The sequence below is a fragment of the Pseudophryne corroboree genome, chromosome 4 (assembly GCF_028390025.1).
Source record: "Pseudophryne corroboree isolate aPseCor3 chromosome 4, aPseCor3.hap2, whole genome shotgun sequence".
NCBI lineage: Eukaryota > Metazoa > Chordata > Amphibia > Anura > Myobatrachidae > Pseudophryne > Pseudophryne corroboree.
Window position 1 is genome coordinate 226,363,787 of NC_086447.1, and position 27,882 is coordinate 226,391,668.

The window sequence follows — 27,882 nt, forward strand, 5'->3', positions numbered from 1 at the left end:
ACACTTTTCTATTCCAAATAGATTGTGACATGGACCCAGGGGGTTATGGGAAAGGTACTCTGCACGAAGAGAAACTAGACGCTACCGTATACATATAGTACAGTACAGTAGGCCATTGCTGTATCTTGCAGCTCTGTGTCAAGTCTTCTATCCATTTCTGTGCTGCATTGTTGTGAGCAGTATATAGTAGGACAGTGCAGCATTTTGGTGACCAGCAGTAGTAGTACAGACAGTACAGTAGGCCATTGCTATTGATATATTACTGGCATATAATTCCACACATTAAAAAATGGAGAACAAAAATGTGGAGGGTAAAATAGGGAAAGATCAAGATCCACTTCCACCTCGTACTGAAGGTGCTGCCACTAGTCATGGCCGAGATGATGAAATGTCATCAACGTCGACTGCCAAGGCCGATGCCCAATGTCATACTAGAGAGCATGTAAAATTAAAAAAACAAAAGTTCAGTAAAATGACCCAAAAATCTAAATTAAAAGCGTCTGAGGAGAAGCGTAAACTTGCCAATATGCCATTTACGACACGGAGTGGCAAGGAACGACTAAGGCCCTCTCCTATGTTCCTCCTGACTAGTGGGTCAGCTTCACATGAGGATGGAAGCACTCATCCTCCCGCTAGAAAAATTAAAAAACTTAAGCTGGCAATAGCACAGCAAAGAACTGTGCGTTCTTCTAAATCACAAATCCCCAAGGAGAGTCCAATTGTGTCGGTTGCGATGCCTAACCTTCCCAACACTGGATGGGAAGAGGTGGCGCCTTCCACCATTTGCACGCCTCCTGCAAGTGCTGGAAGGAGCACCCACAGTCCAGTTCCTGATAGTCAAATTGAAGATGCCACTTTTGAAGTACACCAGGATAAGGATATGGGTGTTGCTGGCACTGAGGAGGAAATTGACAAGGAGGATTCTGATGGTGAGGTGGTTTGTTTAAGTCAGGCACCAGGGGAGACACCTGTTGTCCGTGGGATGAATATGGCCATTGACATGCCTGGTCAAATTACAAAAATAATCACCTCTTCGGTGTGGAATTATTTTAACAGAAATGCGGACAACAGGTGTCAAGCCGTGTGTTGCCTTTGTCAAGCTGTAATAAGTAGGGGTAAGGACGTTAACCACCTAGGAACATTCTCCCTTATACGTCACCTGGAGCGCATTCATCAGAAGTCATTGACAAGTTCAAAAACTTTGGGTGACAGCGGAAGCAGTCCACTGACAACTAAATCCCTTCCTCTTGTACCCAAGCTCCAGCAAACCACACCACCAACTCCCTCAGTGTCAATTTCCTCCTTAGACAGGAACGCCAATAGTCCTGCAGGCCATGTCACTGGCAAGTCTGATGAGTCCTCTCCTGCCTGGGATTCCTCCGATGGATCCTTGAGTGTAACGCCTACTGCTCCTGGCTCTGCTGTTGTTGCTGCTGGGAGTCGATCGTCATCCCAGAGGGGAAGTCGGAAGTACTACTTCCAGTAAGCAATTGACTGTCCAACAGTCCTTTGCGAGGAAGATGAAATATCACAGCAGTCATCCTGTTGCAAAGCGGATAACTCAGGACTTGGCAGCTGTGTTGGTGTTAGACGTGCATCCGGTATCCGCCGTTAGTTCACAGGCAATTAGAGAATTTCTTGAGGTAGTGTGTCCCCGGTACCAAATACCACCTAGGTTCCACTTCTCTAGGCAGGCGATACCGAGAATGTACACAGATGTCAGAAAAAGACTCACCAGTGTCCTAAAAAATGCAGTTGTACCCAATGTCCACTTAACCACGGACATGTGGACAAGTGGAGCAGGGCAGACTCAGGACTATATGACTGTGACAGCCCACTGGGTAGATGTATTGCCTCCCGCAGCAACAACAGCAGCGGCGGCACCAGTAGCAGCATCTTGCAAACGCCAACTTGTTCATAGGCAGGCTATGCTTTGTATCACCGCTTTCCATAAGAGGCACACAGCTGACAACCTCTTACGGAAACTGAGGAACATCATCGCAGAATGGCTTACCCCAATTGGACTCTCCTGGGGATTTGTGACATCGGACAATGCCACCAATATTGTGCGTGCATTACATGTGGGCAAATTCCAGCACGTCCCATGTTTTGCACATACAATGAATTTGGTGGTGCAGAATAAAAAAAAAACGACAGGGACGTGCAAGAGATGCTGTCGGTGGCCCGAAGAATTGTGGGCCAGTGTCGGCATTCAGCCACCGTGTGCCGAAGACTGGAGCACCAGCAAACACTCCTGAACCTGCCCCGCCATCAACTGAAGCAAGAGGTGGTAACGAGGTGGAATTCAACCCTCTATATGCTTCAGAGGATGGAGGAGCAGCAAAAGGTCATTCAAGCCTATACATCTGCCCACGATATAGGCAAAGGAGTGGGAATGCACCTGACTCAAGCGCAGTGGAGAATGATTTCAACATTGTGCAAGGTTCTGCAACCCTTTGAACTTGCCACACGTGAAGTCAGTTCAGACACTGCCAGTCTGAGTCAGGTCATTCCCCTCATCAGGATTTTGCAGAAGCAGCTGGAGAGATTGAAGGAGGAGCTAATACGGAGCAATTCTGATAGGCATGTGGGACTTGTGGATGGAGCCCTTCATCCGCTTAACCAGGATTCACGGGTGGTCAATCTGTTGAAATCAGAGCACTACATTTTGGCCACCGTGCTCGATCTTAGATTTAAAACCTATGTTGTATCTCTCTTTCCAGCAGACACAAGTCTTCAGAGGGTCAAAGACCTGCTGGTGAGAAAATTGTCAAGTCAAGCGGAACATGACCCGTCAACAGCTCCTCCTTCACATTCTCCCGCAACTGGGGCTGTGAGGAAAAGGCTAAGAATTCCGAGCCCACCCGCTGGCGGTGATGCAGGGCAGTCTGGAGTGAGTGCTGACAGTTGGTCCGGACTGAAGGACCTGCCAACGATTAGTGACATGTCGTCTACTGTCACTGCATATGATTCTGTCACCATTGAAAGAATGGTGGAGGATTATATGAGTGACAGCATCCAAGTAGGCATGTCAGACAGTCCGTACGTATACTGGCAGGAAAAAGAGGCAATTTGGAGGCCCTTGCACAAACTGGCTTTATTTTACCTAAGTTGCCCCCCCTCCAGTGTGTACTCCGAAAGAGTGTTTAGTGCAGCCGGTCACCTTGTCAGCGATCGGCGTACGAGGTTACTTCCACAAAATGTGGAGAAGATGATGTTCATCAAAATGAATTATAATCAATTCCTCCGTGGAGACATTCACCAGCAATTGCCTCCAGAAAGTACACAGGGATCTGAGATGGTGGATTCCAGTGGGGACGAATTAATAATCTGTGAGGAGAGGGATGTACACAGTGAAAGGGGTGAGGAGTCGGACGATGAGGAGGAGGTGGACATCTTGCCTCTGTAGAGCCAGTTTGTGCAAGGAGAGATTGCTTGCATCTTTTTTGGTGGGAGCCCAAACCAACCAGTCATTTCAGCCACAGTCATGTGGCAGACCCTGTCGCTGAAATGATGGGTTTGTTAAAGTGTGCATGTCCTGTTTATACAACATAAGGGTGGGTCGGAAGCCCCAAGGATAATTCCATCTTGCACCTCTTTTTTTTATTTTATTTATCTTTGCATCATGTGATGTTTGGGGCTAATTTTTTAAGTGCCATCCTGTCTAACACTGCAGTGCCACTCCTAGATGGGCCAGGTGTTTGTGCCGCCCACTTGAGTTGCTTAGCTTAGTCATCCAGCGACCTCGGTGCAAATTTTAGGACTAAAAATAATATTGTGAGGTGTTCAGAATAGACTGGAAATTAGTGGAAATTGTGGTTATTGAGGTTAATAATACTATGGGATCAAAATTACCCCCAAATTCTATGATTTAAGCTGTTTTTGAGGGTTTTTTTGGAAAAATAAAAACCCGAATCCAAAACACACCCGAATCGACAAAAAAATTTCAGGGAGGTTTTGCCAAAACGTGTCCGAATCCAAAACACGGCCGCGGAACCGAATCCAAAAGCAAAACAGAAAACCCGAAAAATTTCCGGTCCACATCTCTAATTATAAGTGCTGCTGTGTGGGACTACTGCTTTGTGGTGTAAGGTGTGTAAGGAGCACTGCTGTGTGGCGAAAGGTGTATAAGGAGTGCTGCTGTGTCCAGTAACATGTATTATAAGTGCTGCTGTGTGGTGTAAGATGTATAAGGAGCGATGCTGTGTGGCGTAAGGTGTATAAGGAGTGCTGCTGTGTGTAGTAACATGCGTAATGAGTGCTGCTGTGTTGCGTAATGTGTATGTGAAGCGCTGCTGTGTGTCGTAAGGTGTATAAGGAGTGGTGCTGTTTGGCGTAATGTTTATAATGAGCACTGCTGTGTGGCAGAAGATGTATAAGGAGTGCTGCCTTATGGCATGAAGTGTATATGGAGCGCGGCTGTGTGGTGTAACATGTATAAGGAGCACTGCTGTGTGGGAGCACTGCTGTGTGTTGTAAGGTGTATAAGGAGCACTGCTGTGTGTCGTAAGGTGTTTAAGGAGCGCTTCTGTGTGGCATAATGTGTATTATAAGTGCTGCTGTGTGGCGTAACATGTATAAGTAGCGCTACTGTGTGGTGTCATTTGAATTGTCGGTAATATTGTGTGGTGATGCCCCTTCACAATGAGACCACATCCCATTTTTTGGCTCGCACACGCTGTCCTTATTTTGAATATGGTGGTGGGGCAATGCATATTGTTGCACCTGGGCACGCCACTCTCTAGTTCCACCACTGCTTAAGGTCAAGTGCAAAATTTTATTTTTTCCCCTTCTAGGTGTTTTCAATGTGGAGTGCATGACTACAGATCATTACGTAGGAGGAATGAGGCAGCAGTACAGAGTTAAGGCTTGTGCTAAACAGAAGTTGGAGCATTTTCCTATGCGCACCTATTACATTGCCGCTGAAGAAGTAGTATGGGACTACTCTCCATCCCGCACCTGGGAATATGAGATGGAGTTACACCACGCTGAGAGGTACTGATACAAATTATGGGATCTATGACAAAATGAGAAGTATATTATTGCACACCCAAGCTGTACCTAATTTTACACAATGATGATTGATTACTTTTTATTGCTGTTACTAATGACATGCGGCAGGTGAGGCAGAGTCTTTCCTGCCATACTAACTTATACACGTGAGTTTTAACTGTATAAAGGTTCATTCCATGTCAGTTCACCCAGGCATGACACCCACCGACAGGGCTGCCATCCACCACCACTCTTTATGATCCCCCCCTTCCCTGCATTCCCCAAACTAACTTTTAACGGGGTGCGGGTGGTTGTAGTGAGGATCAAGGGACCAGGTCAGCTGCCTGCGCATCGGCAGGCAGCCACTGAGGGACAGAGCCGCAGTCAGATTCTTAATACAGAGGTGGCCATGAGCAGCTCATGGACTGGCAGCCAATCAGGAGCTGCCGAATGTCAGCTCCTGATTGACTGCTGGTCCGTGAGCTCTGATTGGCTCACAGCTGGCTCTGTATTAAGAATAGGACCGCGGGCCGTGGCTCAGCCTCTGTCCTTCCGCGGCTGCCTGCCAATGTGCAGGCAGGCAGCTGCCTTGGCCCCCTGATCCTCACTACAACCAGCAAGACACAGGGCGATCGGGCATAGGTCACAAGAATACAATCATGTAAATAAGAGAAAAACCAAATTTGGACAATTAATTACCCTTAGTAATGGGGAAGAGAAAATGTATACAAATTTCTCTTATTATGTGCTGTCCTACTTGGTGGTGCGCCCAGAGCCAGAGAGTACACAGACTGACAATGGGAGAAAAAGAAGGCTCTTGTGTGGACGCACTCTTGTACAAGGAAGAAAATTCCTATAAAGTATATTGAGGAATATTTAAAACATAACTTTTATTGATAATGTTTAAAGCATAGTTACCCATCTAAATGATCCATAAGAAATAAAGAATTGAGAAATGTTAAAATATTCTGGTCTCTTTTTCCAAAGAGTGATTGGAAAGGTTGTAGACACTGAGTGTCATTCCGCCATTTTCCCTCACCAGTACAGAATTTCTGTATTGATGGGACCGAGGAGTGGTTAAAAACTGTTATAAATACGTCCAACTAGGACCACTTATATTAAGTTAATATACTAATAATCAATGGTCACCAATATTAGACACCTGAATTGTTGACAGATACCACATTTGTAGATGAAAAAATGAGGCATTGAACTGCAATAAATGTGGAATAAGTAAATAAGAAGATAGGGAGATACTGGATAGAATTAGTGGTGATGCTGCTGTTGGTGTCCCTTCTCACATAGAGAGGAAAATAATTCCTGCTCTACAACACCAGGTATTCGCAGGCAGTCTCCTCTCCTGGTACTAACCCGGCCCAACGTTGTTTAGCTTCCAAGATCGGACGAGATCGGGCAATGGCAGCATGGTATGATAGTAGAGAGTTATGCAATCTGTACACCAATGAGAGTGCACCTATATAAGAAATTATAAAGTAGGAATGATTAGGAAAAGGAGAGAAGAATAAATAAGTGAAGTGGGTAGAAATGTGTGGATCTGCTTTCCACGTTAGGGACTGTTCAACAGTTCCCACATTCGTGGTACTGTGCTCCGTGGATCGTGGATGAGAGTCCACAAAAAATTTGATTAGAAGGGGAGAAAATAGATTACTATATATTATATTGTATTATTCCAGGACATAATAAGTATTGCATCCAACGTAAAATAAATTCTGAACAATGTATCAGTCACTATAAATAATATTATGCTCCTGACATGGAAAGTTGTTGTTGGCGGTGGTATTAATCTTGTAAATATATTCTCACAGCAAACATTATATATGCGTGTATATATTTTTTCTAGATATTAGGCCGTCTGAACCAACATACAGTCATAATGATTAGATATCAGAAAGTCCAAAATTAGCACAGATTATTACTGTAGATAGACAGTGTGACAGAATAATTGCCTCAATTGATAATAGAGTAGCCCTTCTGCAGGTTCTGATAATTCTGACACAGAAATATCTAACAGGTGCTAAGAATCATATAAGTTATGGAACAAAAAAGACCAATGTCCTGGCCTCTATTAAGGATTGAACTAAAGGCCTGTATCAGAGAGCAATCTTCTCATAGAAAAACTATTCTGGAAAAAATGCATCAGTCACCATAAATGATATTATACTCCTGACACAGGATATAGTTATAGGCAATGGCATTAGTCTTGTAAGTATATTCTCACAGCGAAAAATATGCGTGTATATATATTTTTTACATATTAAGCCGTCTGAGCCAACATACAATCATAGTATTTGGATGTCCGAAAGTCCAAAATTAGCACAGATTATAGCTGTAGATAGACCAGTGTGACAGAATCATTGCCTCAATTAGAAATAAAGCAGCCTATCTGCAGATTCAAATAATCCTGACACAGAAATGTCTACCAGGTTCTAAGAATCATAAAGGTTATGGCACAAAAAGTGACAGTGTCCTGGCCTCTGTTAAAGATTAAACTTCCAGCCTGTATCAGAGAGCAATCATCACATAGAAAAATTATTGGCTCTGGTATGCAGATTATACAGATACAATTATGGCTGTCTGCAGGTAAAGTATTGCTGTCTGTGGGAAGTGAACAAGCCCTACGGGTGGAACGCTTCTTCCATTGTGTCCCCCCCCCCCCCCCCCCGTCCGCTCATGGAGTGATTTCATGGCACCACCTTTCTTCACCTGACGATGCACTGACTTGCTCATCTGTCCTCCTGGTTGGAGTTCCGTAAACCCCATCTGTTGTGTGGACACGTCCCACAGACAGCAATACTTTACCTGCAGACAGCCATAATTGTATCTGTATAATCTGCATACCAGAGCCAATAATTTTTCTATGTGATGATTGCTCTCTGATACAGGCTGGAAGTTTAATCTGAGGGTACGCATGTTAATTCTTTTAATTGTAAACGTGTTTAAATAAACTTGTATAAGTCTGCACTATGATTCCCCTTCATTTGTCTTGCATGTACCGTATTTGAGGACATTGACAAAGAATTGAAAATGGTGGGGAGGACTGATTACAAGTTTTATAACGTTTCCCATTTCCATTTGGGTGGAGGACCTAGGACGAGACCAGATAAGACAGTTTATTTCTGACTGTCAATTCCATTGGGACATTGTTTTGATTCTCTGATTTTCTACAAATAAGAGAGATCGGCACCAGTATTGATTTTAAAATCTCTGAAACGGATTGTTATTGTAATTGACTTTACTGGGACTTCTTTGGATTTAGTCTAAGATATAACTACAGATGGGTTTTACACCCATAGACATCTAACACAGAGTGTCTTATACCCTTTTATCAGTGCGCAGGAATTTTTGCTGTGTTTATATAGAGTAAATACTGGCTCCATTATGTTTACACTGCAATTTAGATTTCAGTTTCAACACACCCCACCCAAATCTAAATCTCTCTGCACGTTACATCTGCCCCACCCCGCACCCCCCGAACTGCACATGGTTTTGCCAATTAGAGAAAAATTTTGCTGCTGCAATCAGGTCTAAATTAGGCCCTCAGTTGGATCTCCCCCACCAAATATCATGCCGTTACTGTCATGACTGAGGTTTTGTGAACCCGGTGTTAGTGAAGTCTGTGCGGGTGACTGGAGGATTATATGAATACTACCACTGACCTGATTTGGGAGTGTTGTGGACTCTGGGTTTCTTCTGGTGACTGGGAAGAGGAACCGCAGCAGAGATGGTCGAATGTAGGTTCTCCTCATGCAGGATTAGGTCGGCAGACAGGAGGCACGCTGAAGGTCTCCTGAAAGACAGAACTGGAAAGGCGCTGATGAATCAGTGAAGATACCAGGTACAACTGCGCTAATGTGCACTGGGTGCTTGGAGACACTGAGATGCTAGGAGGCGCGGAGGCGCTTGGAGACACTGAGGTACTAGGAGGCACGGAAGTGCTTGGACGCACTGAGGTGCTTGGAGGTACTGGAGTGCGTATAGACACTGGGGTGCGTAGAGACACTGGGGTGCGTAGAGACACTGGGGTGCTGGAAGCACGGAGGTGCTGAGGCACTGAGGTACTGAGGCACAGAGGTGCTGGAGGCACGAGATGCTGGAGGCACGAGGTGCTGAGGCACAGGGGTGCTGGAGGCACAAGGTGCTGGAGGCACGAGGTGCTGGAGGCACGGAGATGCTGGAGGCACGGAGGTGCTGAGGCACGGGATACTGGAGGCACGAGGTGCTGGAGGCACGGAGATGCTGGAAGCACGAGGTGCTGAGGCACGAGGTGCTGGAGGCACAGAGATGCTGAGGCTCGGAGGTGCAGAGGCTCGGAGGTGCAGAGGCTCGGTGGTGCAGAGGCTCGGTGGTGCAGAGGCTCGGTGGTGCAGAGGCGCGGAGGTGCAGAGGCGCGGAGATTCTGAGGCACGGAGGTACTGGAAGCACGGAGGTGCTGAGGCACAGAGGTACTGAGGCACGAGGTGCTGAAAGCACAGAGATGCTGAGGCACGGAGGTACTGGAGGCACGAGGTGCTGAGGCATGGAGGTGCTGAGGCACGGAGATGCTGAGGCACGGAGGCCACAGGGATACGGGAGCTCTGGAGATCACAACTTTAGGGAGCTCAGCATTAAAGCTCACACATAGCTGTGTGTGACACGAGGAACTGCCCAGTTTCCATCTCAGTCTCCCAACTTATACTTCCTGGTCCTTGGTGATTGGTGAGCAGGATTAGGTGATGCAGAGAGTCTCAGGCTGGCAGAGGATTGGACAACTCTGGGTCAGGTGAACAGTCACTGACATGTGACTACTCTAGACTAGGCTGTGATGTAGAATGAGGCCTAGTAGGCCGAGAGAACACTGAAGCCTGAACTTCTGCAAAACATAGGATGCTGGCTTTTAGGCCCAAACCTCAGACCACTGAATTCAGCCTCACACAGGAGATCACCACAGGTGGAGCTAATTAACCATTACCTCTCAGGCAGAGAACTCAGGAAAACTCATAGTGCTGACAAGCTGTTTAACTCAGTGAGAAAAAGACACAGGATCCGGGGCAGATGGCAGAAGTCACCAAATATGAAACCTACAGTCAGGATTGTGACAGTATCCCCCTCTTCAAGGGTGGACTCTGGACACCCATCTTGAATCTTAGAGGAACTAGAGAAATTCATACAGAAGAATTTAGGACCTTCGTTGATGCCTCTTCTTCTTCTTACGGGAACATTTGGTTTTGACCAAGGACAGCGGAATCCCCTGTAAAGAAAAACCTTCCTTAGAAAACATGGGGCCTTCCATGAAAGGAGTAGCATCATGAACTGGATCAAATTCAGAGTCTGAGTCCAAGTCTAATGGAAGATATGAATCTCCCTTAGATACACAGTTTGCAGATGAAAAGGAGGTGCACTGGAGTTTTAAATTCTCTGGGCTAGGAGAGACTCCTACATGAGCAATTTTAATGGTTGGATTCTTACCGAAGGAGATTCTTAGATTGTCCCTGGGAGGACAGCACAAACTTCCTTCTGCATTCCCTTTAGAGCATGATTCTTTTACCGAGTCAGATTCCAAAGGTTTAAGACTAAATTCTTTAACCACAGCATTACTAAAAGTCTGTAAGTCATGGAACACAGGATCATTACACTCAAAAAGCATGTTGGCCCACTCCAAAGCTCTTCCTCTGAATGCCAGGAACAGATATCGAGTAACGTTGGAAGGAGTTACTGCACCTGAAGGATCAGACTCCATCCGAGAGAGAAATTGTTCAACCAGAGCAGCATATTGCAATAAATCTCCATCAAAGTAAATAGGTGGAAAACCATCGGACGAAAGCTTAGAGGCTGAAACTGAAGAAAGCTTTGGCTGGACGAGTAAGACTGGATTGGATCCGAGGATACTTGAATTGGCTGGAGCCAACGAAGACTGACCAAGCTGGTCCTGGAGTATCGCTGGACCGGATGGAACTGGGACGGACTGACCAGGCAGGGCCTGGAGTATTGCTGGACCGGCTGGAACCGGGATGGACTGAGCCCTTTCTTCACGGGGCTGAACTAAGGCAGGAGCCCCCTCTTCACGGGGCTGGGCTGAGGCAAGAGCCCCCTCTTCACGGGGCTGGGCTGAGGCAAGAGCCCCCTCTTCACGGGGCTGGGCTGAGGCAAGAGCCCCCTCTTCACGGGGCTGGGCTGAGGCAAGAGCCCCCTCTTCACGGGGCTGGGCTGAGGCAAGGGCCCCCACTTCACGGGGCTGGGCTGAGGCAAGGGCCCCCACTTCACGGGGCTGGGCTGAGGCAAGAGCCCCCACTTCACGGGGCTGGGCTGAGGCAAGAGCCCCCACTTCACGGGGCTGGGCTGAGGCAAGAGCCCCCACTTCACGGGGCTGGGCTGAGGCAAGGGCCCCCACTTCACGGGGCTGGGCTGAGGCAAGAGCCCCCACTTCACGGGGCTGGGCTGAGGCAAAAGCCCCCACTTCACGGGGCTGGGCTGAGGCAAGAGCCCCCACTTCACGGGGCTGGGCTGAGGCAAGAGCCCCCACTTCACGGGGCTGGGCCGCACTCTGTAGACTCTCTGGCTGGGCAGCACTCTGTAGACTCTCTGGCTGGGCAGCACTCTGTAGACTCTCTGGGGCTGGACCCTCTGAACCCCTCCCTGGGGCTGGACACTCTGAAGACGCCCCTCCTGGGGCTGGACACTCTGAAGACGCCCCTCCTGGGGCTGGACACTCTGAAGACGCCCCTCCTGGGGCTTGACACTCTGACTCCTCTGTGACTCTAAATGGCTTGAATATTCTTCTCTGGACACCCAACTTGGGATAAGGTCTTTTAATCACCGGACCCCAGTCATAAATTTGAGTCTCTTTCAGAGTAGCCATCTTGATACCCCTGTCAGCAGTAGCAGGATCGGCTACTGTGGATGACTTGTAGACATGAGCACTGTGATACTGAGATTTGTCACCATTCCCTGGCTTACGAAGAATGCAGTCTTTAACAAAATGACCGGAATTTCCACAGTAAAGACAGAGGTGTAGCTCCCTACGCCGCTGACGTTCAGCTTCAGAGAGTTTGGGCCGTGGATAGTTCTGATGAACAACATTTCCTTGCACAGAGGAGGAGACTCTGTTAACTGGATGGGACAAAACAGGATCAACAACGTTGGTAGTATTCCTGAAGAGATCAGGCATCACAGAAAGAATACTAGACAAAAGTTCTTGTAACTGTAATAACATCTGGAAGAAAATCTGCAGTTGGTCAGGAGTCTTAGTGCAGAAGGTCAGAGAATCTCTGGAGAAAGAATTTCGCTGCAGTCACTGTGCTAATTGATGCTGAGTCGACTCCAGACCTTCCAAGCGTCCTGCAATATTGCTTAGGAGGTCCTGCATCAGACAAACACTTTCAGCCGGGTCCATGGGGCCAGTTCCTACTGTCATGACTGAGGTTTTGTGAACCCGGTGTTAGTGAAGTCTGTGCGGGTGACTGGAGGATTATATGAATACTACCACTGACCTGGTTGGGAGTGTTGTGGACTCTGGGTTTCTTCTGGTGACTGGGAAGAGGAACCGCAGCAGAGATGGCCGAATCTAGGTTCTCCTCATGCAGGATTAGGTCGGCAGACAGGAGGCACGCTGAAGGTCTCCTGAAAGACAGAACTGGAAAGGCGCTGATGAATCAGTGAAGATACCAGGTACAACTGCGCTAATGTGCACTGGGTGCTTGGAGACACTGAGATGCTAGGAGGCGCGGAGGCGCTTGGAGACACTGAGGTACTAGGAGGCACGGAAGTGCTTGGACGCACTGAGGTGCTTGGAGGTACTGGGGTGCGTATAGACACTGGGGTGCGTAGAGACACTGGGGTGCGTAGAGACACTGGGGTGCTGGAAGCACGGAGGTGCTGAGGCACTGAGGTACTGAGGCACGAGATGCTGGAGGCATGAGGTGCTGAGGCACAGGGGTGCTGGAGGCACAAGGTGCTGGAGGCACAAGGTGCTGGAGGCACAGAGATGCTGGAGGCACGGAGGTGCTGAGGCACGGGATACTGGAGGCACGAGGTGCTGGAGGCACGGAGATGCTGGAAGCACGAGGTGCTGGAGGCACAGAGATGCTGAGGCTCGGAGGTGCAGAGGCTCGGAGGTGCAGAGGCTCGGTGGTGCAGAGGCTCGGTGGTGCAGAGGCTCGGTGGTGCAGAGGCGCAGAGATTCTGAGGCACGGAGGTACTGAGGCACGAGGTGCTGAAAGCACAGAGATGCTGAGGCACGGAGGTACTGGAGGCACGAGGTGCTGAAAGCACGGAGGTGCTGAGGCACGGAGGTGCTGAGGCACGGAGGTGCAGAGGCACGGAGGTGCAGAGGCACGGAGGCCACAGGGATAAGGGAGCTCTGGAGATCACAACTTTAGGGAGCTCAGCATTAAAGCTCACACAGCTGTGTGTGACACGAGGAACTGCCCAGTTTCCATCTCAGTCTCCCAACTTATACTTCCTGGTCCTTGGTGATTGGTGAGCAGGATTAGGTGATGCAGAGAGTCTCAGGCTGGCAGAGGATTGGACAACTCTGGGTCAGGTGAACAGTCACTGACATGTGACTACTCTAGACTAGGCTGTGATGTAGAATGAGGCCTAGCAGGCCGAGAGAACACTGAAGCCTGAACTTCTGCAAAACATAGGATGCTGGCTTTTAGGCCCAAACCTCAGACCACTGAATTCAGCCTCACACAGGAGATCACCACAGGTGGAGCTAATTAACCATTACCACTCAGGCAGAGAACTCAGGAAAACTCATAGTGCTGACAAGCTGTTTAACTCAGTGAGAAAAAGACACAGGATCCGGGGCAGATGGCAGAAGTCACCAAATATGAAACCTACAGTCAGGATTGTGACAGTTGCAGCCGGGGAGCTTTTAGATGAGGGCCATGTGCAGACTCATTCTGGGTCCCTCCTCTTTAGCCGGCAGTGGATGTAGACTCTGGACAATAATGGCATGCTAGCGCTGTCCCAAAGTCTACTGCACATGCGCAGATCTCCGGAACAATGGCTCAGCAGCCATTTTCACAGTGCTTTTCTTACAGCGCATGCACAAAACGCACACACACTGAACCCATTGTAAATACGCCAGTGAGTTGCAGATGCAGATAATAGTGGTAATGTTGCTCTTACAGGCAGAGGGCCGAGGGTCTGTGCAGTTACATATATACAGCTCTCATGGATTTCCAGTCGTTAGAAGCAGCTGGAATTGCGACCACTTCACATGCAACTCAGATGCAAGTCCTGTGTATATTCAGTGGTGCTGATGCTTCTAACATATAAGCAATTACAGACAATATAAAGCATCGCTGTTTTAGCCTAGGCCCTGATGCAGAGGTGGAGGCAGCTGCATCATTGTACACATTGGTACTGTGAATATATGCTAATGCCGCAGCCACTGTTATTTGTTCAGAGACGCCCACCAGCTGCATATTTTAATCCACTATATGCATACAAAGATGCACCATCGGTCGCAGATCGCATGCACATCGAACTTCTAAGCAACTCTACGGCTGCTCAGAATATCCACCAGATCTAAGCTGGGAATGTTGCGAATTCCGGAGATTTACCACATGATCAAGAGGTAATTCATGCCCCTACCACTCAAGGAGCACGGGAGTGGACAGCGCATGATAGTTTCAAACACCCCTCCCCCCCCCCCACACACACACACAATCACACATTTTACAATAAACCACATAAACATGGGGATGCGTTAAGCATCCTGGCTGACAGGATGCCGGCGGTCATGTGACCGGCGCCGGAATCCCGACACCACTCGGGACACCGGTGCCTGAACACTGTCAGCCAACATCCTGAAGGTAAGTACTGGGGTTCCGGTTGAGACCCAGGGGAAGGGGGGTTAAGGTTAGGCACTAGGGGGGGTTAAGTATAGGCACTGGGGGGTGGGTTAGCCCTAGCCACCACCCCCGGAGGGTTAGGGTAGGGGATGGGGGAGGGTAAAAATACTTACCCCCTACAAGGTCAGGATCTTCGATGCTGCTGTCGGTCATGTGACCGCCAGCATCCCAACCACCGTATTATCATACCGAACTCTAATCATGTCCTGTCTACAGGATCTTTTACCAGTTGCAAGGCAGAAACATCATACTCCCTTCCTGCAGAACTGCAGAGCTTCATTTGGGCCAAGGAGCACAGACTTTCCCCTTGAATATGAATGTAATATCTCTACTGAGGTGACAGAAATGGATGTGTGTATTGATGAGGATGAGAGACTGAATTACAAAGGGACCATAAGTGTAGCTGGCTAATGACTGCACACTTTGTCGGGTCGCTGCATTTGCAGCCAGTTCTAATTAGCATTCTGATAATTATCGACTGCTGACATTTTGGGAAAATGTAATGTTCGAACAATATTATCTTTCTTCTCCTAAAGGTATGGAGATATATATTTAAACAAAACCCGAACAACAATTGGTCCAAAATATAAAAAAGTCATATACCGGGAATATACAGACTATACCTTTACCGTTTCCAAGGAAAGAAAAGCAGATCAAAAACATTTGGGTATTTTAGGTAATTAATTAATCAGCAATATATTTTAATCAATTGATTGTAATTTACAGCTATGTTGTGTGTTGTACTGTTCTGCTAGATAGTAGATATATCACTATATAGCAAGTTTAAATCCAGTGACATCCTGCAGAAACTGAGTGGTACATGCTTATTAGGTATATAAAGGCACACATGGATCAGGGAAGCACATTACATGCCTAATAATGAAGCAAGGAATGTTTAGTGATGAGCCTTACTCAGTGTCAGACTAGGGCATTAAGGGCCCACCAGGAAAATGTAGCTGCAGGGGCCCACTGAAGGGGTGTGATCAACCACCAGGGCCGGACTGGGACTAAAAATAGGCCCTGGCATTTTTGAAGCACACAGGCCCACCTCTGTGACTCCTCCCCTTACTATTCCTGACTCCTCCCACTTATTAGTCTATGTTCTTACAAATATAATTAATATTCTAACAACATACAGGCGTACATCATTCTCTATTAAAATATACACAACCAGTGGTTGAAGTGGAAATTTTTAAGTGGGGGTATGGAAATGTGAGGCTTGTAATTAAGCGCGCGCCGAAGCCGCGCGCGCTCCGGAAAAGGGGGCGTGGCCACTCAAAGGGGGTGTGGTCACTCAAAAGGGGGTGTGGTCTTCAGTGTAATTTACCACACCATACACCCCTTATACGCATTATGCACCACAATAGTAGGACCCCTTATACTATCTAGTACTGCTGCCCCTTTCACATTATACCACACAGTATAAGACAAAATTCACATTACAGCACCCGGTATGAGTCGAAATTTACATTATATGCCCCCGATAGTGCAGTGCCAGGTATACAAATGCCCCCACAGTGCCAGGTATACAGATGCCCCCACAGTGCCAGGTAAACAATTGCCCCCACAGTGCCAGGTAAACAATTGCCCCCACAGTGCCAGGTAAACAATTGCCCCAACAGTGCCAGGTACACAAATGCCCCCACAGTGCCAGATCCACAAATGCCCCCCACAGTGCCAGGTATACAAATGCCCCCACAGTGCCATGTATACAAATGCCCCCACAGTGCCAGGTATACAAATGCCCCCACAGTGCCAGGTATACAGATGCCCCCACAGTGCCAGGTATACAGATGCCCCCACAGTGCCAGGTATACAAATGCCCCCACAGTGCCAGGTAACCAATTGCCCCCACAGTGCCAGGTAAACAATTGCCCCCACAGTGCCAGGTACACAAATGCCCCCACAGTGCCAGATCCACAAATGCCCCCCACAGTGCCAGGTATACAAATGCCCCACAGTGCCAGCCAATTGCCCCCACAGTGCCAGGTATACAATTGCCCCACAGTGCCAGCCAATTGCCCCCACAGTGCCAGGTATACAATTGCCCCCACAGCAGCCAGTGCTGCAGCTGCTTACCGCTGCTGCACTGCTGCTGTTGCTGCTGCTGCTGCTCCTCCTCCTCCGGGCTGTGAGGGACGGGGGTGAGAACGCCGGGCGCCCGCCAGCACGGCTGTGTCTGGCGCGGCAGCGTATAGCGTTCAAACCAGCCGCCGGTTCGTGAGCCAATCAGAGCTCGCGGACCGGCGGCTTCTGATTGGCTGCCGGTCCGCGAGCTCTGATTGGCTCACGAACCGGCGGCTGCTTTGAAGTCCGCTATACGCGCCGCGCCAGACACAGCCGTGCTGGCGGGCGCCCGGCGTTCTCACCCCCGTCCCTCACAGCTCTCCAAGCCTGACAGCTGAGACGCGCTGCCGCCGGATTGAGCGGCAGCGCGTCTCAGTGACCGCTGGACCGGCCCACGTGGCCATCGGCCCTTCTGGCATCTGCCAGAAGTGCCAGATGGCCAGTCCGGCCCTGTCAACCACTGGTAGGTGTGGTCATCAATACGAGGGGCATGACCATCCCACAAAGGACACATTATATATTATGCATTGTCTGACTTTCCCAGAAACAGGACTGTGTCCAATTTAGTTTAATACATTTTTCATTTGCCCTCTTTAGTCTAGTAATACAGGTTGAGTATCCCATATCCAAATATTCCGAAATACGGAATATTCCGAAATACGGACTTTTTTTGAGTGAGAGTGAGATAGTGAAACCTTTGTTTTCTGATGGCTCAATGTACACAAACTTTGTTTAATACACAAAGTTATAAAAAATATTTGCTAAAATTACCTTCAGGCTGTGTGTATAAGGTGTATATGTAACATAAATACATTCTGTGCTTAGACTTGGGTTCCATCACCATGATATCTCATTATGGTATGCAATTATTCCAAAATACGGAAAAATCCCATATCCAAAATACCTCTGGTCCCAAGCATTTTGGATAAGGGATACTCAACCTGTAATAATTATTACAGCATTTGTAGAACAATAGTAATAATCTGTGTCATCTTCACTGTAATAAATATAATCCTGTCCCCTTTAGTTTAATAATGAAAAACCTGTGTTCACTTTGGTCTAAATATAATGTATAACCTCTGTAGTACTGTACTGGGTCACTGACACACTCTGTGCCTCACACCCACTGATGCACACTATTTGAGAGGAAGAAAGTACACACTGACGTGTTCATCAGTACTCTCTGCCTCTCGTTACGCACTGATGTGCACCATGCCTTTCACACACTGAAACACACTGTGCCTCTCACACACACTCTGTGCCTCTCACACAATGTCGCGCACTCTGTGCCTCTCACGCACACTGACATACACTGGGTCTTTCTCTCTTTCAAACACATGTAATGTCCACCCACAAACAAACACGTGACATTTACGGTGCCGAAAACTTGAACTAAATTGTGGGGTGCTAGTGTGAATCAGGTTCGGGTGATCAGAGCGGCAGACCTGCTTTACCTCTCAGACACAATGACAACACAAACATAATATAGTATCCAACTCCATTTTATTATCCTAACAAAATTTACAAGTGGCAGGTAAACAGGAAACTGGCGCACAATTGAAGCAGGCTGGTTATGGCTTCTAAATAACAGTCTCAGGTAACCAGCGTTAGCAATACAGGTAGCAGGTAAGCAAGTAACTGGTGCACCATTGAAGCAGGCTGGTTATGGCTTCTAAATAATAGTCTCAGGTAACCAGCGTCAGCAATACAGGTAGCAGGTAAGCAGGAACTTGTGCACGCTTAAAGCAGGCTGGTTATGGCTATTAAACGACAGTCTCAGGTAACCAGCGTCAGCAATACAGGTAGCAGGTAAGCAGGAACTTGTGCACGATTAAAGCAGGCTGGTTATGGCTATTAAACGACAGTCTCAGGTAACCAGCGTTAGCAATACAAGTAGCAGGTAAGCAGGTAACTTGTGCACAATTAAAGCAGGCTGGTTATGGCTACTAAACAACAGTCTCAGGTAACCAGCGTCAGCAATACAGGTAGCAGGTAAGCAGGAACTTGTGCACGATTAAAGCAGGCTGGTTATGGCTATTAAACGACAGTCTCAGGTAACCAGCGTTAGCAATACAGGTAGCAGGTAAGCAGGAACTTGTGCACAATTAAAGCAGGCTGGTTATGGCTACTAAACAACAGTCTCAGGTAACCAGCGTCAGCAATACAGGTAGCAGGTAAGCAGGAACTTGTGCACGATTAAAGCAGGCTGGTTATGGCTATTAAACGACAGTCTCAGGTAACCAGCGTTAGCAATACAGGTAGCAGGTAAGCAGGAACTTGTGCACAATTAAAGCAGGCTGGTTATGGCTACTAAACAACAGTCTCAGGTAACCAGCGTCAGCAATACAGGTAGCAGTTAAGCAGGAACTTGTGCACGATTAAAGCAGGCTGGTTATGGCTATTAAATGACAGTCTCAGGTAACCAGCGTTAGCAATACAAGTAGCAGGTAAGCAGGTAACTTGTGCACAATTAAAGCAGGCTGGTTATGGCTTCTAAATAATAGTCTCAGGTAACCAGCGTTGGCAATGCAGGTGGCAGGTAAACAGGTAACTGGCGCACAATTGAAGCAGGCTGGTTATGGCTTCTAAATAACAGTCTCAGGTAACCAGCGTTGGCAATACAGGTGGCAGGTAAGCAGGTAACTGGTGCACAACTGAAGCAGGCAGGTTATGGCTTCTAAATAATAGTCTCAGGTAACCAGCGTCAGCAATACAGGTAGTAGGTAAGCAGGAACTTGTGCACAATTAAAGCAGGCTGGTTATGGCTTATTAACAACAGTCTCAGGTAACCAGCGTTCCTTAGTAGCGGATACATGCATTAACATTAGCTTTCACACTGCTGGGCGGAGCTTGCATAAAAAGAACTATCAGTACCAGCATTCCTTAATAGCAGACAAATACATTAACATTAGCTTTCACACTGCTGGGCGGAGCTTGCATAAAAAGAACTATCAGTACCAGCATTCCTTAATAGCAGATAAATGCATTAACATTAGCTTTCACACTGCTTGGCGGAACTTGCAATAAAAGAACTATCAGTACCAGCATTCCTTAATAGCAGATAAATGCATTAACATTAGCTTTCACACTGCTGGGCGGAGCTTGCATAAAAAGAACTATCAGTACCAGCATTCCTTAATAGCAGATAAATGCATTAACATTAGCTTTCACACTGCTGGGCGGAGCTTGCATAAAAAGAACTATCAGTACCAGCATTCCTTAATAGCAGATAAATGCATTAACATTAGCTTTCACACTGCTGGGCGGAACTTGCATAAAAAGAACTATCAGTACCAGCATTCCTTAATAGCAGATAAATACATTCACAAATATATAAGGGCAGTCTACCCCCTTTTACAACATTCCAAAACAAATATGCGGGGCACAGCACTAGTGGGGAGCCTCTTCCCCTGGAATACAATATATTGCCCCCAGATTACAGAGTCTTTGCAGCAGAAGGGGTTAAGCCGGGCACATACAAATGAGGGGAGCGCAACTCCTAATTATCTAAACTTGCGGGGGTACTGTGATGAGGGGAGCCCACCCCTTTTATTATTAATTGTCTCACCGGGGCACTCATGAAGGGCAACCTACCCACTTAGTAAATATGTTCCCCAAATGCAGAGTTCATGCAGCGGAAGGGGTTAAATACCGGACACAGGGGATCTTAGGGGTGTCTACACCTTTTTTCAAATACTATGTCCCCTATTAGCAGAGTTTTTGCAGCGGAGGGCACAACAGGGGCAGAGTTTCTGGCAGCGGAAGGGTTGTTTGCAAGTTCTCACCCATCGCTGCGGCGCTTCTGCCACCTCCGATCCTCCGCATCTTCAGCGTGGCTGTCTGGAGTCTCCCTCCTCAGTCTCCGGTCCGGTCTACTCCTCTTCAGCTGCCGCCGCGCCGTCTCCGGGTCTTCACTCCTCTTGTGCAGCAGACTCCGGTCCGCGCCGTCATCTCTACGCTGGGGTCTTCTCGGGTCCTCGCCGTACTCCAGCCGCCAGGGGTCCTCGCTGGGGTCTTCTTCCCGGGGTCGTCCTTCGCGGTGCCTGCGCGCTTCTCATCTGCCGCTCCTTGGAATACAGGGGACGGATGTCATCACTGCTCTGCTGGACGGGCTGCGGTTCCTCCGGCCCAGCGCTCCAGTCTCTCAGCAGCGGCGGCTCTTCTCCGCACTCCATCCCCGCTGGCACTGACGCGGCCAGCTCTTCTCCTCAGGCAGGGTCTCCGGCATTCTTCTGGCACTGGTGCTCCGGTCGCTGGTTCTCCCCTCGGCTTCTTCTCTGCGCAGACGGTCCTCACACACTGGCAGGCAGCTCCTGGGGCTACATGGCGACACCTTCCCCAGGTAATCTTCCCATTCCTCCAGGGCTCCTCTGGCAGCGATCCTCCCAGCGCTGCATACTCCAGTCTTCAGGCTCTGGACACTACATGGCTCCACTTCCCCAGGTACATATTCCCATTCCTCCAGGTCTCTTTCTCCTGTGCTGTGAGGCTTCTTTTAAGGGTCCTGGTGCTCCTCCACCTCCCCTCTCCTCTATGATGACTGGCTCCCGGGGCCCCAGCAACAGACTACCTCCTGGTCACTCTGCCCTACAACCCAGGGGACCCAATCAGCTGGGGACATGTTTCCCAGACTTTTTATGTTGAAGGGTAAGAAGTGACAGGACCAGAGAATTGGCGGCAAAATCCCTGTCCCAAGCTGACAGGGTCACATAAAGTTCAGCCCACAATCTACTCTGGGACTTGTAGTTCCACAATGTAAACAAAAAAAAAATCACAAGGGGATCTCCATGGTGCAATAGCTTCAGGGTATTACATTCTTCCCCCCTAAAATTATACGTGTCCTCACGTATACACCTTAACACTATACATCGGTTAACATAAGCCTTGAACTGGGTACAGCTCTGTTGGCAAACAAGTCATTGTGTCTGGAGCACAGGCCCGCCTGCGATTCTCTGATCCTGTTCGTGACGCCAAAATTTTATGTAATGTCCACCCACAAACAAACACGTGACATTTACGGTGCCGAAAACTTGAACTAAATTGTGGGGTGCTAGTGTGAATCAGGTTCGGGTGATCAGAGCGGCAGACCTGCTTTACCTCTCAGACACAATGACAACACAAACATAATATAGTATCCAACTCCATTTTATTATCCTAACAAAATTTACAAGTGGCAGGTAAACAGGAAACTGGCGCACAATTGAAGCAGGCTGGTTATGGCTTCTAAATAACAGTCTCAGGTAACCAGCGTTAGCAATACAGGTAGCAGGTAAGCAAGTAACTGGTGCACCATTGAAGCAGGCTGGTTATGGCTTCTAAATAATAGTCTCAGGTAACCAGCGTCAGCAATACAGGTAGCAGGTAAGCAGGAACTTGTGCACGATTAAAGCAGGCTGGTTATGGCTATTAAACGACAGTCTCAGGTAACCAGCGTAAGCAATACAGGTAGCAGGTAAGCAGGAACTTGTGCACGATTAAAGCAGGCTGGTTATGGCTATTAAACGACAGTCTCAGGTAACCAGCGTTAGCAATACAAGTAGCAGGTAAGCAGGTAACTTGTGCACAATTAAAGCAGGCTGGTTATGGCTACTAAACAACAGTCTCAGGTAACCAGCGTCAGCAATACAGGTAGCAGGTAAGCAGGAACTTGTGCACGATTAAAGCAGGCTGGTTATGGCTATTAAACGACAGTCTCAGGTAACCAGCGTTAGCAATACAGGTAGCAGGTAAGCAGGAACTTGTGCACAATTAAAGCAGGCTGGTTATGGCTACTAAACAACAGTCTCAGGTAACCAGCGTCAGCAATACAGGTAGCAGGTAAGCAGGAACTTGTGCACGATTAAAGCAGGCTGGTTATGGCTATTAAACGACAGTCTCAGGTAACCAGCGTTAGCAATACAGGTAGCAGGTAAGCAGGAACTTGTGCACAATTAAAGCAGGCTGGTTATGGCTACTAAACAACAGTCTCAGGTAACCAGCGTCAGCAATACAGGTAGCAGTTAAGCAGGAACTTGTGCACGATTAAAGCAGGCTGGTTATGGCTATTAAATGACAGTCTCAGGTAACCAGCGTTAGCAATACAAGTAGCAGGTAAGCAGGTAACTTGTGCACAATTAAAGCAGGCTGGTTATGGCTTCTAAATAATAGTCTCAGGTAACCAGCGTTGGCAATGCAGGTGGCAGGTAAACAGGTAACTGGCGCACAATTGAAGCAGGCTGGTTATGGCTTCTAAATAACAGTCTCAGGTAACCAGCGTTGGCAATACAGGTGGCAGGTAAGCAGGTAACTGGTGCACAACTGAAGCAGGCAGGTTATGGCTTCTAAATAATAGTCTCAGGTAACCAGCGTCAGCAATACAGGTAGTAGGTAAGCAGGAACTTGTGCACAATTAAAGCAGGCTGGTTATGGCTTATTAACAACAGTCTCAGGTAACCAGCGTTCCTTAGTAGCGGATACATGCATTAACATTAGCTTTCACACTGCTGGGCGGAGCTTGCATAAAAAGAACTATCAGTACCAGCATTCCTTAATAGCAGACAAATACATTAACATTAGCTTTCACACTGCTGGGCGGAGCTTGCATAAAAAGAACTATCAGTACCAGCATTCCTTAATAGCAGATAAATGCATTAACATTAGCTTTCACACTGCTTGGCGGAACTTGCAATAAAAGAACTATCAGTACCAGCATTCCTTAATAGCAGATAAATGCATTAACATTAGCTTTCACACTGCTGGGCGGAGCTTGCATAAAAAGAACTATCAGTACCAGCATTCCTTAATAGCAGATAAATGCATTAACATTAGCTTTCACACTGCTGGGCGGAGCTTGCATAAAAAGAACTATCAGTACCAGCATTCCTTAATAGCAGATAAATGCATTAACATTAGCTTTCACACTGCTGGGCGGAACTTGCATAAAAAGAACTATCAGTACCAGCATTCCTTAATAGCAGATAAATACATTCACAAATATATAAGGGCAGTCTACCCCCTTTTACAACATTCCAAAACAAATATGCGGGGCACAGCACTAGTGGGGAGCCTCTTCCCCTGGAATACAATATATTGCCCCCAGATTACAGAGTCTTTGCAGCAGAAGGGGTTAAGCCGGGCACATACAAATGAGGGGAGCGCAACTCCTAATTATCTAAACTTGCGGGGGTACTGTGATGAGGGGAGCCCACCCCTTTTATTATTAATTGTCTCACCGAGGCACTCATGAAGGGCAACCTACCCACTTAGTAAATATGTTCCCCAAATGCAGAGTTCATGCAGCGGAAGGGGTTAAATACCGGACACAGGGGATCTTAGGGGTGTCTACACCTTTTTTCAAATACTATGTCCCCTATTAGCAGAGTTTTTGCAGCGGAGGGCACAACAGGGGCAGAGTTTCTGGCAGCGGAAGGGTTGTTTGCAAGTTCTCACCCATCGCTGCGGCGCTTCTGCCACCTCCGATCCTCCGCATCTTCAGCGTGGCTGTCTGGAGTCTCCCTCCTCAGTCTCCGGTCCGGTCTACTCCTCTTCAGCTGCCGCCGCGCCGTCTCCGGGTCTTCACTCCTCTTGTGCAGCAGACTCCGGTCCGCGCCGTCATCTCTACGCTGGGGTCTTCTCGGGTCCTCGCCGTACTCCAGCCGCCAGGGGTCCTCGCTGGGGTCTTCTTCCCGGGGTCGTCCTTCGCGGTGCCTGCGCGCTTCTCATCTGCCGCTCCTTGGAATCCAGGGGACGGATGTCATCACTGCTCTGCTGGACGGGCTGCGGTTCCTCCGGCCCAGCGCTCCAGTCTCTCAGCAGCGGCGGCTCTTCTCCGCACTCCATCCCCGCTGGCACTGACGCGGCCAGCTCTTCTCCTCAGGCAGGGTCTCCGGCATTCTTCTGGCACTGGTGCTCCGGTCGCTGGTTCTCCCCTCGGCTTCTTCTCTGCGCAGACAGTCCTCACACACTGGCAGGCGGCTCCTGGGGCTACATGGCGACACCTTCCCCAGGTAATCTTCCCATTCCTCCAGGGCTCCTCTGGCAGCGATCCTCCCAGCGCTGCATACTCCAGTCTTCAGGCTCTGGACACTACATGGCTCCACTTCCCCAGGTACATATTCCCATTCCTCCAGGTCTCTTTCTCCTGTGCTGTGAGGCTTCTTTTAAGGGTCCTGGTGCTCCTCTACCTCCCCTCTCCTCTATGATGACTGGCTCCCGGGGCCCCAGCAACAGACTACCTCCTGGTCACTCTGCCCTACAACCCAGGGGACCCAATCAGCTGGGGACATGTTTCCCAGACTTTTTATGTTGCTGGGTAAGAAGTGACAGGACCAGAGAATTGGCGGCAAAATCCCTGTCCCAAGCTGACAGGGTCACATAAAGTTCAGCCCACAATCTACTCTGGGACTTGTAGTTCCACAATGTAAACAAAAATAAATAAATCACAAGGGGATCTCCATGGTGCAATAGCTTCAGGGTATTACACACACACACACACACACACACACACACACACACACACACAAACAAACAAATCCACACTTATTAAATAATAACCATACACCTAGCAACTAGTTTACACATTTATTGCCACACTGATAATTTATATGTGTGCCCCTTTACCTTTGCAGCCTCCAGCAATACTTCTGAGATCAGTGTACTACAGGAGACGCTGAGCTGCCACCGCTTCCTGGTTCCCCCATATGGAGCCGGGCTGCACATGTAGGCAACAGGAGGGGAGGGAAGGATGGATCAGGGCTGTGATAGGGTGGCTGGTCCCTAGGGCAGACAGGTAGGTGGACTTGACACAGGCGGGAAGAGGCAGATGAATGTGACGCAGACAGGTAGATATGATTAAAAAAGAAGACTGGTAGGTGGATGCGCTGCAGGAAGATGAGTAGTTTGATGTGACCCAGACAGACAGGTAGTGGATGTGACACAGTCGGGCAGATGGGTACTGTAGGTGGAAATGACAGAGCAGGGCAGTGGATGTGACACAATCAAAAGACAGATAGGTGTAAATGACAGAGCAGGGCAAATGGATGTGACACAGTCAGGAAGACGGGTAGGTGGATGTGACACAGGCAGTGAATGTGACACAGTCGGGAAGATGGGTAGGTGGATGTGACACAATGGGGCAGGTGGATGTGACACAGTAGGGCAGGTGGATCTGAAGCTGTTGGAAAGACAGGGAAGGTGGATGTGACACAGTAGGGCAGGTGGATCTGAAGCTGTTGGGAAGACAGGGAAGGTGGATGTGACACAGTAGGGCAGGTGTATGTGACAGTCAGTCAGTGGATGTGACACAATCGGGAAGACGGGTAGGTGGATGTGACACAGTCAGTCAGTGGATGTGACACAATCGGGAAGACGGGTAGGTGGATGTGACATAGTAGGGCAGGTGGATGTGACATAGTCAGGCAGTGGATGTGACACAGTTGAGAAGATGGGTAGGTGGATGTGACACAGTAGGGCAGGTGGATGTGACTCAGTCGGGAAGACGGGTAGGTGAATGTGACACAGTAGGGCAGGTGGATGTGACACAGTTGTGACATAATCGGGAAGACGGGTAGGTGAATGTGACACAGTAGGGCAGGTGGATGTGACACAGTTGTGACATAATCGGGAAGATGGGTAGGTGGATGTGACACAGTAGGGCAGGTGGATCTGATACAGTTGGGAAGACAGGGAAGGTGGAAGTGACAGAGCAGGGCAGGTGGATGTGACACAGTCTGGAAGATGGATAGATGGATGTGACACAGTCATGTATCTGACACAGGGGGTGATTCAGACCTGATTGAGGATGTGCTAAATTTAGCACATCTATGATCAATTTCTCTGACATGCGGAGGGACGCCCAGCACAGGGCTAGTCCACCCTGCATGTCAGGTCCTAAACACCCCCCCCCCCCTCCCCCTGGCACAGGTGCGAAAGCATCACATAGCGACAATGCTTTTGCACCCGCCAAGTAGCTCCCTACCTGCACAGCATGGCTACCCGCCACGACAGGAAGAATGGTGTGACGCAGACAGGTAGGTAATGGGATGCATGGAGACAGTTAGATCAATGTGACACAGGCAGAAAGAAAGGCAAACAGGTGGATGTGACACAACTAGTTAACACACATACTCTGTACTTACTAACACACTGATGCATCCCACGTTTGTTGTATATGCCTTCATCTTGTTTGGATCCACCACCTTCACCTTGTTAGTTTCCTCTGTATCTAGCTCCTCTGCAAGTCTGCATGGGGCACATGCAGATTGGCCCCTCCCCCGCTGGCGTCATCACACTGATCCCTGCAGCTGCACTCTGACAGAACTTGCTGCCCGGCGTCTCTCTGCACCTTACTGGGCTTCAGCTGTAGTTAGACGCCAGTGTGAATGATTCCCTATGACGGGATCAGTACGAAATACATACAATCAAACTCCAGACGGTCAAAATACCGACAACCATTGACCGACGGTCAAAATCCCAACAAGGTCAAAATACTGACAAGGTCACAATACCGACATTTAAAATACCGACAAGGTCAAAATACCGACATTTAAAATGTTGACAGGTCAAAAAGTCAACACAAGTTTTTTATTGTTTTTTTTGTGTGTATGCCGACATAGGTTGACATGGACACTGTATAAGTGTACCGCGTCTCCTCGAATGGCTTGCTGCGCTCGCCATGCTTTGGGCATGGTTCCTCGCTGCGCTCAGCACACTATTATATTCTCCCTCCACATCCAGTGGGATGGTAAAGTATGAACAAGTCAGTTTCAATTAAAAAAATCATGAAAAGCTCATGTCGTTTTTTTGACCTGTCGACATTTTAAATGTTGATATTTTGACCTTGCCGGTATTTTAAATGTCTGTATTTTGACCATGTCAGGATTTTGTCCTTGTCTGGATTTTGACCGTAGGTCAATGGTTGTCAGGATTTTTACCGTCGGGATTTTGATTGTAGGTAAATTGACTGCATCCCCCTATGACCTGTATA

General features: G+C 48.3%; 1 protein-coding gene and 1 pseudogene across 1 annotated transcript in view; one reads left to right on the forward strand and one right to left on the reverse strand.

Moving 5' to 3' along the window:
- LOC134910877 (ceruloplasmin-like) overlaps positions 1-27,882 on the forward strand; it is a 327,221-nt gene that overhangs the window by 205,469 nt on the left and 93,870 nt on the right. Inside the window, exons 14-15 of the mRNA XM_063919263.1 lie at positions 4,797-4,995; positions 15,389-15,528. Coding sequence (XP_063775333.1) covers positions 4,797-4,995; positions 15,389-15,528 — 339 coding nt within the window. The remainder of the gene's footprint in view (positions 1-4,796; positions 4,996-15,388; positions 15,529-27,882) is intronic.
- Positions 6,315-6,433, reverse strand: LOC134913755 (5S ribosomal RNA; annotated as a pseudogene).